The 13,903-nt window shown below is 42.3% G+C and overlaps 2 protein-coding genes across 2 annotated transcripts; one reads left to right on the top strand and one right to left on the bottom strand.

Annotated features, from left to right (window-relative positions):
* The first annotated feature begins 3,365 nt into the window (after window positions 1–3,365).
* LOC149394938 (putative xyloglucan endotransglucosylase/hydrolase protein 23) lies at window positions 3,366–4,550 on the top strand. Its single transcript, XM_089615853.1, has 3 exons — window positions 3,366–3,703; window positions 3,796–3,989; window positions 4,076–4,550. The coding sequence occupies exons 1-3, from the start codon at window positions 3,431–3,433 to the stop codon at window positions 4,452–4,454; spliced, it is 846 nt and encodes a 281-aa protein (XP_089471979.1). The 5' UTR covers window positions 3,366–3,430; the 3' UTR covers window positions 4,455–4,550.
* Window positions 4,551–12,094: 7,544 nt separating this feature from the next.
* Window positions 12,095–13,107, bottom strand: LOC149394937 (uncharacterized). Its single transcript, XM_089614154.1, has 2 exons — window positions 13,098–13,107; window positions 12,095–12,612 (listed from the first exon to the last, which is right to left on the bottom strand). The coding sequence occupies exons 1-2, from the start codon at window positions 13,105–13,107 to the stop codon at window positions 12,095–12,097; spliced, it is 528 nt and encodes a 175-aa protein (XP_089470280.1).
* Window positions 13,108–13,903: the final 796 nt, after the last annotated feature.

Genomic DNA, 13,903 nt, shown 5'->3' with positions numbered 1-13,903 from the left:
GCACTTTACTTTCATCTAACTTTGCCACATAGGCTTGGTAGCCCGTAGATAGGTTCCCATAGTACACGTAATCCTCCATCCTGTATTGACCACACGACCGAGCAGGTTTTCTCAATGCAATGGGTAAGTCTGGAGATGAGATGTTACCTTGTTCAATAGTGTCGTGGTTCAGGTTCGGAGAGACATTTTGTTCGCGAGCTTGTACCGGACTCTGGGTGATGCTCAGTTCGCATGGAGATGGTTCAAAGGCTTGCGAGCTGGGAGTCAGAGTCGGACTGGACGAGCTAGGAATCTCTTGAACAGGTGAGGTCGGACTGTGGGGCGAGGTGATCATGTTTTGGATATGTGAGGTCGGATTTGGGAGCGAACTAGGTGGACTAAGTGGCGAGGTGAATTCTGGGTTTATGATGAGCCAATTTAGGAAGTCATTTTCATTATTCTCCCCCTGACGAACTGGATTGGCGAAGTAAGGGCTGAACTCATGAAAAGATACATCCATGGAGACTATGAATTTTTGTGACCGGGGTTCATAGCATTTGTAGCCTTTCTGAGTTGCTGAATAGCCAAGGAAGATGCACTTGAGCGAATTTGGTTCCAGTTTACCTTGGTCATAAGAATGGGTGAAGACTGAACAACCGAATACTTTAGCAGGTAGAGTTGAGATGAGACGAGAATGATGGTATGTCTCTAGAAGGACTCGGGCCGTGATTTTGTAACCAAGGGCCCGAGATGGCATTCTGTTTATGAGGTATGTGGCTGTGAGGACTGCTTCTCCCCAAAAATGAGATGAAACGTTTTAGGAGAACATGATGGCTCGGGCGACCTCGAGAATATGTCGATTTTTTCGCTCGGCTACCCCATTTTGTTGCGGGGTATGAACGCACGAGCTGGAGTGAATTATGCCATGTGTTTTGAAGAAATCGCCGAGCTCAGAATTAAAGTAATCTCGAACGTTGTCGGTGTGGACAATTTGAATGGAGGTGTCGAACTGTATTTGGACCATTTTGTAAAAGGTTTTGAATAGATTGGATGTTTCAGATTTTTGTTTCATCATGTATATCCAACTGAGTCTAGTGTGGTCGTCAACAAAGAGAAGGAACCATCGAACTCCAGTGATATTGAGAACTTTTGAGGGCCCCCATATATCACTGTGAATTGTGGCAAATGGACGAGATGGTTTGTACGAGGTGGGGTGATACGAGCTTCGAGAATGTTTGGCGAACTCACACATGTCACATTGAATGGAATTGATATTTTTATTGATAAACAAAGAAGGAAACAGTCTTTTGAGATGATTGAGCATGATCTCTTTGTACTGGGGTGAATGTTGGGCGAGCTGACAGATGGTGGGTTGATCTGGCTTGATGACATAGAGTCCGGTACTCAGCTCGGCATTACCAATCTGTCTCCCCGTGACCTAGAGGACCAATGCCCGAGCGTTCTCCACTGAGTTTGACTTGTTGGATAAGTTTTTGGTGAATAGCGAGCTGGTCGTTGCTGAAGGGAGAGGAGTCTGAGGTCGAGGTCGAGGCAGCGGACGAGGTGGATACTAAGTTTCCGGCTGAGTTGGATCCTTAGTGTCTCGGGTTGACTTCGAGCTCGGTGGTTTCCCATGCAGCTTCCAGCAGGTTTCTCGAAGGTGTCCAGGTCGTCTGCAATGATCGTTGTAGGGGCGAGGTTTGCGAGGTCTCTCTATTGAGACACGAGCTGCAAGTGCTTCGTCTCCATGCGTGGTGAGGGTGGACGAGTCTGAGGAGGAGCTCGGAATTGAGCTCGATTGATTAACTCCAAGCATGAGTTTCCTCATGCTTTCCTCGTGTCTGACCGTGGAGAAGGCTTCACGGAGAGATGGTAGTGGCTTAGTACTGAGTATCCGACCTCTGACCTCTTCGAGGTCTTGGTTGAGCCCGGATAATAGTTTAAACACACGTTTGGTCTCCACTATCCTACGGTAGAGTTTTGAGTCTTCGGAGAAGGTCCACTGGTGATGTTCATAGAGAGGTCGATCTTCTGCCATAGATGCGTGAGCGAGCTGAAGAACTGAGTAACAGACATCTCTCCTTGACGTAGGTCGTGGAGAGTGTTCTCAGTCTCAAACAGCTCGGACACATCTTCAGAGTTGGAGAAGATTTCTCTAGCTGCTTGCCAAATTTCCGCTGTCGTTGGGTAAAGGAGGAAGGTTTCCCCGATTTCGGGATGCATGAAGTTTATGAGCCAGGACATCACCATGTTGTTGTCTGCCTTCCAACTCTTAAATGCCGGATCTTCGATCTTTGGAGATGTAGCCACGCCTGTGAGGTAGTCATCTTTACCTCGTCCCGATATGAACATGAGCACAGATTGGGACCACTGTAAGAAGTTGTGGCCATTGAGTTTGTGGCTCGTGATATGTTGAGAGAAGGATTCAGATTGAGACTGAGTGGGCGAGGTCTGCGAGATGGTCGAGGTGGTGTTGAAGGCAGATGAGTTTTCGAAGGAGGTCATGATGATTGAATTTCTGAGCTCTGATACCATGTAGAAAAGATGAAGAAAGAGAGAATCGGAAATGAGAGAGAGAGTGATCCGAGACTATGAATATTTTCTTATATTTTGATATGAAATTGTATCACCTATTTATACATATGATAGATACATGAGAGTAGTCTAGATACATGTGAAGTAATAAAGACGTGTAATAAATATGCCTAGTAAATAGATAATAATAAATATTATACAGAGAACAAGTCATAGAAAATAACATGAGAAATAAATGCGACAATTTCCTATGTGAAATGAATGCCGAGTGGTGTGAGTTCCCAAAGGCGCACAAGTCAGGAAGTGACGAGGACGAGATGAAGCTTAACTCGGACGAGGTGGCGAAGTGTCAAGAGAAGGCCGAACTGACGATCTGGATTTCAACACAAAGTCTATCAATTTACATTTCTATTACTTCATTTCAACTAAAAATGTCTATAAATGAACTAATTTTTAAATAATTTTATAATTAAAAAACTAAGTAGATGTACAGTTTAATCTCCTGTAATATATAAAGTTGGTAAAACAAAACTAGACTTTATTGGCGGTGACAACTGTTGCGATATAGAAAGAAGGCGGTGCCTTTCCTCGAATGATAGAGGAGAGTGGGACCCACAAAATCAGCTACCCAGAAACGACACGACACAATTTGGTAACCGACTGTAAAGTCACCAAAACCGCGTCCCATGCAGTTCGTAGAATTAAAAAAAATTATCAATCTTAGTTTTTCTTTTTCTCAATTAACAACTGGAAGTAAAACATAAACAAGCTGGCCACAGCGTATTGTTAGCTTAGGAGTCCACGAATGAACCTTCCACTTCTACTTCACGGCCATGTATATAAATACCATCTGCTCATATCTCTACTCTTCAACACACACAAATTGAACAAAAATACATACATACAATACATATCAATGGCTTCTGTTTCTTTATTCAGCTTCATCGTACTGTCATTATTAGTGGCTGGGATAGTGGTTTGTGGTGCAATCGACATGAACAGAGATTTGAGGGTCACTTGGGGCGATGGGAGAGCAAAGATAGTGAACAACGGAGAGCTGTTGAGTCTGTCTCTGGACAAGGCTTCTGGGTCTGGGTTTGAGTCAAAGAACGAGTATTTGTTCGGTCAGATTGACATGCAAATCAAGCTCGTCCCCGGCAACTCCGCCGGCACCGTCACTGCCTACTACGTAAGCTTATTTTGATTCTTCTCTTCTTTTTTTTCATTTCGCCAGTATTAGTCTTTTTTTATTTATTTACGTCTATGTCTCTTGTATTTCAGTTGTCGTCGAAAGGGTCGAACTGGGATGAGATTGACTTCGAGTTTCTGGGGAATCTGAGCGGAGACCCTTACGTTCTTCACACGAACGTGTTCAGCCAAGGCAAAGGCAACAGAGAGCAACAGTTCTTCCTGTGGTTCGACCCCACAGCCGATTTCCACACATATTCCATCCTATGGAACCCTCAGCACATTGTGTAAGTATTATTGCCTCTCATATACATGAAAGGTGTGAACAATCTAAGTCATAAATAATGGCTCATATGAATGCGTGTTTCATCAGCTTCTCGGTGGATGGGACTCCGATAAGGAAGTTCAGGAACTTGGAGTCGAAGGGTGTTCCGTACCCGAAAGACCAAGCGATGAGAATACATTCGAGCCTGTGGAACGCGGACGACTGGGCGACGAGGGGCGGTTTGGTAAAGACGGATTGGAGCAAAGCGCCGTTCACGGCTTCGTACAGAAACTTCAAAGCCGATGCTTGCGTTTGGTCTTCGGGGGCGTCTTCGTGCCCCGCTGCGAATTCGTGGTTCTCTCAGAGGTTGGACTCAGCTGGTGACGCCAACATCAAACGGGTTCAGAAAAACTACATGATTTACAATTACTGCACCGATGCCAAAAGATTCCCCCAAGGCTTCCCTCTTGAGTGCACCGTTGCCTAACTAATCTCCATCATTACTCTCGTTTATGTATACTACACACACTTATGTATATTGTTTCTTCCATTCTTTTAATCATATTATTCTTTTATTCCTATACTTCCAACTCCCTCCCATGTGCATGAATTCCCATTTAGACACATATGTTGGTTTTCTTATCAAGGTCGTTGCACAAAACAGAGAATAACATAAGACAAACACACTGAGTATTTGTACTTCTCGCAAAGAAAAGAGAGGCAAAACTGGGACAATTTTCTGGTTTTGTATTTTTTTTCGAACATTTGGGGTACGTTACAATTTCAGAACGTAAACATCAAAATTTAAACTACAAATTTAACCCATGGAAAAATCGCTCCACTTCCTACGTGCTTGTCTGCAAGATCTAATACCACGATATGCACCACGTGGCTATAAAAAAAAATCGAATGATAAAACACACCTTAATGAAGGCTACAACTCACATTGTCCCCCTTAAACTTGATTTGGTTCGAGATTTTTCACACTGAGCAGCTCTCGCATCTCCTCGAACTTAATCCTGACCTGGGCCTTGGTGAGAATATTAGCTCCCTGCTCCGTAGTGCACGCAATCTCTACACTGATTTGTCCTCTCTTCACGCTCTCGCGAATGTAATGAAAGCGCGAGTCAATATGTTTGCTAAATCCGTACTGGATTCTTCATCGACCCAATAGGTTCGTCGCCGATCAACTCGCTGAATAGACTTCTCAGCCACAAAGCTTGACATGCAGCAGTAGTACGCTGCCATGAACTTTGCCTCGCAGGAAGACAAAGCCATAGTATGCTTATGAGACTGCCATGAAATCAAGCTTACTGAGATAGAATGTCATTCCTCTAGTGCTCTTTCAATCATCGATATCACTAGCTAAATCACTAACAGTGGAGATAACGAGTTCTTCATCTCCTCGTTCTCTTCCGTACTTCATCTTGTACCTTATTGTTCCCTTCACATAGCAAATAATTTGCTTGACCGTTTGCTAATGCGATGTAGTAGGCTTCTCCATGTACCATCTCAATATTTCGACGCCATATGAAATATATGGACGAGTGTGAATTAAATATCTAAAGCCTCTGATAACATACCGATAATCAGTGGGATTCACCGAACTTCCATCATCGTCTTTCCCGAGCTGCAACTTTGCTTACAATACACTCTGCCATCTCGAATTGCCACAACAACATCTTCGCATAGGCTGATTGTCTAAGCATGATGATGCTATGTTTCTCCTGATCCACCTCAATACCTAGATAGTACGAGAGCAGTCCAAGATCACTCTTCTCGCACTCTTGCATCAGTTGTTGTTTGAACTTGTTGATGTCGTCCGCACTTGTACTGGTAACTTATCATATCATCAACATACACACCGGTGCTTATATTCCACTACTTCTTGTGTACACCGCTTGTTCTAGTAAGAACTTCGTGAAGCTGATGATACTATTCAAGCTCTTGTCTTGTGACGACCCGCAAGCGGCAGTTCACCCATGAGCCTCACAATCTGAAACACTTATCAACATTATATTTCTTTTGAACCTCGAATAAAATAATATGAAAGTGATATCTACCAAATGATATTAGTAGCAGTTAGAAATTTTGAGGAATTTTTTCGCTTTTATTTATATACAAGTAAGCCTCGTAACGATTTAGTTACAGAATCGTACAAAATATTATATTATATCTTACGTAGTATTTTACATACAAGGATATGGATATAAAAACTGAACCCTTAGTTTCAATGTAATATCCTTGGATTCGAAGACCCTTCTTAGCCCAAAGGTGGATGGACTCGCGTCCAATCTAGACTTCACATCATCTTGCTAAAGCCTTTCCCTTTGTCTACATTACCAAGAGTCATAGACTATGAGTCGAGAGACTCAGCAAATGGACGGCTATCTGGTACAATGAAACTAAATGTCATGTGACGTACATGTAACACATTGGAGTAAAGCAATAACAATTCAAAATATTTATGTCTAAACTCTAAGAACAAGCACATCTAAGAACACAACGCACATGTCCATTCTACCTACGTACTTTCCATCCCGCAAGGAAGTTCTTTTCTGCCCTAGGCCGACGACCTCCAGAATGACAAGAAACCATCTTTAAACTCGAGCGCTAGTCTAAGGAAGGCTCAAGTTTTAGTTAAGCATATGGGATATATATCCACTAATGGTACCTGTTCACAATGGGGCTATAAATTATATGTACGCTCTATGGGAACGTGAACAATGGGTGCGGCATCGAACCCTTATAGCGCCGACATGGGTTGATCTTACCGTTTAGTGGGGTCCCACTGCCAACTCACAGGTGTCATGACTTGACGGTACCATTTATATAGTTGCATTAGTTTGGATGCTATGCTAACTAAGAGTACCAACCTATACTACCACGAGAGGGCAAGTCTCGAATTCAATCCCGAGAATTATTCTTTCCCTTTTGCTCGTTTTTAGTGTTTTAAAAGAGGATTTAGGATATGACACCTAGAACCCCTAGGGCAGACCTCTCAAATGGAATCGAGAGTCGGCTGTCCTTGCACTCTCGTAAACCCATCTATCGGGCCAAATCTAAGTTAGTGAAAACGTAAAAGGGCAAACTATATCAAGTAACAAAGGTTGAGTTTTTATCAAGTCTACGTTAAACCTATCAGGTAAACCTGAATCTCCATTTTCGATAATGGTGGCCAAAGCCTTTATCTTGATTACTTGATCATTTCAAGACTTTCACATACTCTTGTTTACTAACAAGTAATATGGACATAAGCACGTTAATCCCTTGGTAAGTAGTTGTCTTAATCTTCCACATACATGTAAGTTAAAATCTTTAATGCGTTCTCTAATGTAACGCATATCCTCCTAGCAATCACCAAAGTTATCTGAGGAATAAATGATGCAACGTCGAGTGTATCAAGATTAATTCTTATCAATATGCCAAAGTCTTAAAATCCTCACTCAAGTCAAGCAAATCACGATCTGCTTCGCTGTTGTACGTCTCCCGAGACATTCTTAACTTAAGAGATTAGAACGATGCAGAAAATAAATTCTCCGGAAGAGTAGTTATACAGGAAACCATTTAAACTAAGAAAAGAAAAAGGATCAAATCTAAGGAAGAGAAAATAAATGTTATTCTCTTGAATTGTATTATGAAATAAGATGAGTCAATAAAAACATTGACCAACTATTTTATTATTAATATGGTATAAGATAATTAACTTGTGACGTAAAGGAAATAACTCAAACTCGAGTTTCGGGATCGAGTGACTAGATCTTGTGTTAAAAGATATTGAGATTGAAAAGAACGAAAAGAACCAACTTCTTGGTTCACATTTAAACCTTTGAAAAAGATAATACTCATATAATATATAAATTTATATGAACTCCTATCAAATCTCGAAACAAACTTTCTTTATTACAAAAATATATGCAACGGAACTAGAATCGAAACTCGACATTTACACGACGACTTAAGAAAATACACGCTTAAGAATCCATTGATATCACTATTTCTGAACAAGTAGATTCTAGTGATCTATCAGAATCTATTGATCAACTGAGGCAATCAGAAAGATCCGGAATGCCATCAACCAAACTTAAAGACTATCATTGCAATCTTGTCAAAGTAAAATCAAGTGTAACAATTCATTCTCCTCTCACATCTCTAAAGTTTGTTGCTATGAAGCTTTATCTATTAATTTTTAGAACTATGCTCTCTCTATTTCAGAGCATTATAAGTCACAATACTATCATCAAGTCTATAAACATGAGCATTGGAGAAAAGCTATGTCAAAAGAATTTAAGGCAATGAAAGATAACCATACGTGGTCCATAGTTCACTTACCACCAACAAAGAAAAGCATTTGATGCATATGGATATACACTAACAAGTAAGATTCATATGGGTTTCTTTCAAGCACAAAGCACACTTAGTTGCAAAGGGATACAACCAGAGGGAAGGTGTTGATTTTATTGACACTTTCTCTCCGATAACTAAACTTTCTACTGTCAAAGTGTTACTAGCTTTATCTGCTTCTCAAAATTAGTTTTTAGCTCAATTAGACATTAATAATGCCTTTTTGAATGGTGACTTATTTGAAGAAGTCTACATAGATTTTCCTTTAGGTTATGACAAACAGGAGGAGTACAAGAAAACTATGCCTTAGAGAGTTTGCAAATTGCATAAATCCATTTATGGATTGAAGCGAGCTTCACGTCAATGGAATATAACGAGCATTTCTTTTTGGTTTAATTTTTTTTTCTTTTTTCTTCATCTCTTCTTCTTCATCATCATATATATATATATATATATATATATATATATATATATATATATATATATCTCTCTCTCTCTCTCTCTCTCTCTCTCTCTCTCTCTCTCTCTCTCTCTCTCTCTCTCCATCCATTGATCCTCTTATCCAAGAATCCTAATTCTAGAGAAATATCTCAAAATTTTCTGGAAATCTCAAAATTAAAATTTCAAATAAATCAAATCCACTCAATCGTCACCACTGTCTCTCACCCACATAAACATTTCAATCATGGAGTTACACTGGATTGTTTTTAAACACGTGGTCGGTACCACGGACGATTTTCATTAAAAAAACCATCACTTGTGGCGGAGGAATACCGTGGTTACATCAACAAATTTGATCTTTAATAACATCACGTAACGCACATGGTGGGACAACCCCCAACCAACGCGAGTCCGAATCAAACCTAAGAGCAAAACGGGCCATATTATGCGCCGCAACATTACAAGAGCGGGGAAGAAAGAAGAAATCACAAATAGAGAAATTTAAACGTCTAACCTTGATGTCTTCCAAGAGGGTGCCGAGTTCCGTTGGCGGGACGATCTCATTCGTCACGGCGTTTACCACTTCAAGACAATCGGAGCGTACCACGATCCTATCCAATCCAAGATCCTTAGCCAAACGCAGTCCCCTTAACATGGCATAAGCCTCCGAAGGTGGTGCCGAGAAGCTCGCATTCTTTCCCACGCGCGCGTCAATAGCCGCATCCACACACACGTCCACCACCCCGGGAGGCGGGGGCTGCCACGAAATGGCTGGAGACGGGCTGCTCAACGCCACCGAGGGGGAAAAGCGTTGGCCCGACGATACTCCTCAAGGAAACTCCCGGTCCATTCCACGAGCTCCTCCGGTTTCCACTTGTCATGCCCGGCGGTAACATTGTTCCTATGGTTCCGAATCTCCCACACCAAAACCAATAAAAAATCGAAATTACTAACCTCGAACTTTTCCATGGCGGTAATAAAGAGAGAGGTAGCATCGTCTCCCCGGAAATCCTTGATCACTTCTCCAAAGCTAGGGAGGTCGCACACTTTTTGAGTCCACCGACATCCCCAAATAGCGTGGAAAACAGTTTCCGATCCCCCGAAGCACAAAGGGCAGCGAGACTCATGAACAATTTTCCGGTGGAAGAGTATCGATTTCACCGGGATCCACCCCTTGCACACTCTCCACGCAAAAAAGTTTCACCTTAGGAGGGATCGAGAGCTTCCAAAGATACTTCCAACAAGTCATAGTGATTCCGGGGTTAGATGATGAGGCCCTAACATGCGGGGTCATAGCTACCCTATACACACTTTTCACCGACTACTCCCCGTTGTTGGAGTAGTACCAACAAAGAGTGTGGACCATCCCTTCTTTACTCGTTGGAATGGCAAGGATGGCCTTCGCGTCAACTCTATCGAACATATCTCAGACCAAGGCTTCATTCCACTCTCAGGTGTTATGCTTGAGTTCCGCAACTCTCATGTTCTCGGGGATGGGAGGTGGGTCAAGAAGAGAGAAGGTGTGTGGTCGGGGGATCCACTGGTTACCCAAGACAAAGACCCCCTCCTCGTCGCCAATCTTCCACCTCGACCCTTTGTCAATGATTTCGCGGCCCCACATCAAGGCCCTCCGCAAAGAAGAGCTCATTGAGTTACTCTTAGCATCGAGTAGGTCCCCATCGGGATAGTAACTAGCTTTAAAGACACGCTCCACGAGTAAGCCCGGTTTTCGGAGAAGGCGCCACACGTTCTTAGCCACAAGGGCTTGGTTAAAACGCTCCAAATCTCGAAAGCCCAAGCCTCCGTCTACCTTATGCCTCGTCAATTCATTCCATTTGCACTAATGGATATTTCTCTCTTCCCCGTAACTACCCCACCAAAATTTAGCAATAACCTTATGGATGTTATCAACGAGGGTTTTCGGAAGTCGGAAACAACTCGCCACATAGCCGGGGATGGCTTGAAGGACCGCCTTAATGAGCGTTTTGCGACCGGATTGAGAGAGCCAAATCCCCCTCCACGATTTGACTTTCTCCCAAACCCGATCTTGGATGAAGGAGAACAACTCGCAAATCTTCCTTCCGGTGAAGGTCGGTAGCCCGAGATAGCGTTTATGGCAAGGGGTGACCGAGACTCCTAGACTAGATGCCACTAAGGCCTTTGATTCTTCTGAAACCTCCCGACCGAAGCACACATCGGACTTAGAGAAGTTTATGACTTGACCCGAAGCCTTAGAATAAGTGGAGAGGCATCAGACCACCTCATTGCTTTCTTCTTCACAAGCCCGGAAGAAAATAAGGCTATCGTCGACAAAAAGCAAGTGGGAGACGCGTAGATCATGACGCCCAAATTTCACGCCGGTGATGAGGCCTCTCCTTTCCTTGTCCAAAAGAAGCCGAGAAAGACCTTCCGAGCAGAATACGAAAAGAAAATGAGATAGGGGATCCCCTTGGCGAAGACCCATCTCCGACTTGAGCAACCCCCGAACCGTGCCGTTCATGTTGAAGGAGAAGCTCACCGAAGACACGCACCTCATAATTTTTTCCACACAAGCCCGGTCGAAGCCCAACCTAAGCATGACCGCCTCGATGAAAGCCTACTCTACTCGGTCATACGCTTTGGCCATGTCAAGTTTCAAGGCGGAAAAATTTCCATTCCCGAACTGTCCTCTCTTCATAGTATGGATCCCCTCAAAGCACACCATGTCGTTGTCGAGAATTTGTAGGCTTCCAACAAAAGCGCCTTGGTTCTCCGATATCACCGTATCCATATAACCCTTCAAACGAGAGACAAGACACTTTGAAACGACTTTATAGACAACATTACAAAGACTTATGGGGCAAAAATCATTCACCTTAGTAGGTTTGTCGACTTTCGGAATCAAGGTGATGATAGTGTCATTGAAAGCCGCGACCGAGGCACCGTCGTTGAGGACTCCTAAGCACACCGCGGTCAAACGCTCGCCCACCACCGCCCAATTTTTTTGGAAGAAGAGGGCCGGAAAGCCATCTTCTTCAGGGGCCTTGAGTGGATCCATAGAGAAGAGGGCAGCCTTCACGTCCTCTTTGTCGAAAAGACTAAGAAGATGTCTATTCATGTCCGGGGTCACTCTTTCCTCTAAGCCTTCTAGAGCTTCCTCGATGCTTCTCATATCGGGTCTCGAAGGATGAAGATGTCCTCGAAGTACGAAGAGATGACATCTCCAACCTCCCCGTCCCCTTCCCTCCAAGTCCCGGCCGAGTCATAGAGTCCCCGAATGCTATTTCGCTTCCTTCTCGTAGTAGTTTTCCAGTGGAAAAGCTTAGAGTTCTTGTCGCCGGCCTTCATCCACGTCATCCTACTTCAATGTCTCCAATACTTTTCATCTTTCTCGATAAGACCATCAAGGATGCGTTGCTCCCAACCTAAATCCCTCTTATCGCCTCCGAAACGGCGATCCCCGGCACGATTAGCAATAACCTTTTGCCTCTCAATTTTGTTTTTGAGATCCGCCAACTTTCCCACGTTCCATCGCGAAAGGCTTCTACCACATCTTTTCAACGCCTCAAGCAAGCCATTAGACTCGCCTCTCTCCCCTTCGGCCTCCCACTCATTACGGATGATCGCTTCGCACTCCTCATCCTCACACCATGCTTCCTCGAAAAAGAATCTTCGAGGCTTTTTCACCTTGGCACGATTCTTATCTCCAAAAGAAGTAAAGAGAAGGGGTCGGTGATCCGAGTTCCAATACTCGAGGTGGAAGACCTTAGCCAAGGGGACTAAAGTCTTCCACTCCGAGTTCGCAAGACATCTATCGATCCTTTCTTCAATGCTATCCGAAGACGAGCTACATTGCCACGTGAAATCAGCCCCTTCATATCCTAGATAAAAAAGATAATATGATTAAAAATTAAATACATATTGTCTTCAATGAAACGGGTAATACCCGTCAAGGTTTAACATGTCCGAGTATGGGTAACGGAATAGTCATCCCATACCCAGTTACCCGGGACTCCACTCGTTAACTTTTAAATATTTAGGAAACAATTTTTCCAGTGTGATGGCGTTGCAATGAAAATGACCCAATTTGCAATGAAGATTTTTTTTTTTGAATTTTGATGTTCTTTATATTGTAGTAGCACTTTGATATATTTCACCTAAATTTTATTATTTTTAAACTTTATATTGTTGATGGATTTTTATTTTGTAAACGGATAAATGGGTCTTCCCAACCCGCTATCCTTTTTTTAAACTGGGTAAACGGGTAACGGGTTCAATATTTTAAACTCGTTTATCCGACGGGTAACAGGTAAAAAATTATAGCAGGTACGGATAACGGAATAGATGTATCCGGCCTTAAGCGTACCTGTTGCCATTCCTAGTCTTCATTTAGAAAATTATGCGAACTTGTTATTTAAAATTAATTAATTAACTAGTAATCATGGTTCTAATGTTTCAAGTAAAATAGACAATAATTATATATTTATAATTTATCGATACATAACCAATGATTCAAGCAAATAGTCACTTAAATGTGAATTGACTCGTTACTAAAAATATATTAACGTGGGCAGCAATACATCAGCTTTACAGTTTTTTTGTTTTTGGGTGCATGTATTTGTTTCAAACTTTATTAATTTCCGTATTAATTTGTGAATTATATATAAATTTGAACTCTTTAACTGAAAATTTGAACAGTTGGTAAATTTACGTGTTTTTGGTGAGAACGTAAGGGTAGAACGTCCTTTATTGGGAATTACATTTGAGACGATAAATGTGGTTTCGAATTGTGGGAATAAATGACGGTGAGTTTCTCATGACGATGAGTTTGTAGTTATTCGGTCTTTTATGTAAAAATGAAAAAAAAAAAAAAAAAAAAAAAAAAATACCACACGTATCGTCTCAACTAAAGATGACACTACACTTTATTCACGGTTCATGATCTTGTATGGGAAGGAAAGCATAGAGGAGAGTGGGACCTACAGAATCAGCAACCGACAAACGACAAAATTTACCTACTGTAACATTACCAAAACCGCGTCACATGCAATCCGTAGAATAATCTAATCACAAGCTGGCCACAACGTATTATTAGCTGAGTCCACGAACGAAACCTTCCGGTTCTACCTCACGTCCAGTATATAAAGCAAGGAAAAACATGTCGTTTTCGTT

Source organism: Urtica dioica, chromosome 5 (genome assembly GCF_054948205.1).
Source record: "Urtica dioica subsp. dioica isolate 48M chromosome 5, U.dioica_male_clone48M_v1_H2, whole genome shotgun sequence".
Classification (NCBI taxonomy): domain Eukaryota; kingdom Viridiplantae; phylum Streptophyta; class Magnoliopsida; order Rosales; family Urticaceae; genus Urtica; species Urtica dioica.
This window is presented reverse-complemented; position numbering and strand designations above follow the sequence as displayed.

Excerpts from the sequence above, each read along its gene's own strand:
- LOC149394938 (XM_089615853.1), top strand. The coding sequence starts at position 3,431 with ATGGCTTCTGTTTCTTTATTCAGCTTCATCGTACTGTCATTATTAGTG. Across the intron at positions 3,704-3,795 it reads GCACCGTCACTGCCTACTAC|TTGTCGTCGAAAGGGTCGAA; the intron begins GTAAGCTTATTT and ends CTTGTATTTCAG. Across the intron at positions 3,990-4,075 it reads TGGAACCCTCAGCACATTGT|CTTCTCGGTGGATGGGACTC; the intron begins GTAAGTATTATT and ends GTGTTTCATCAG.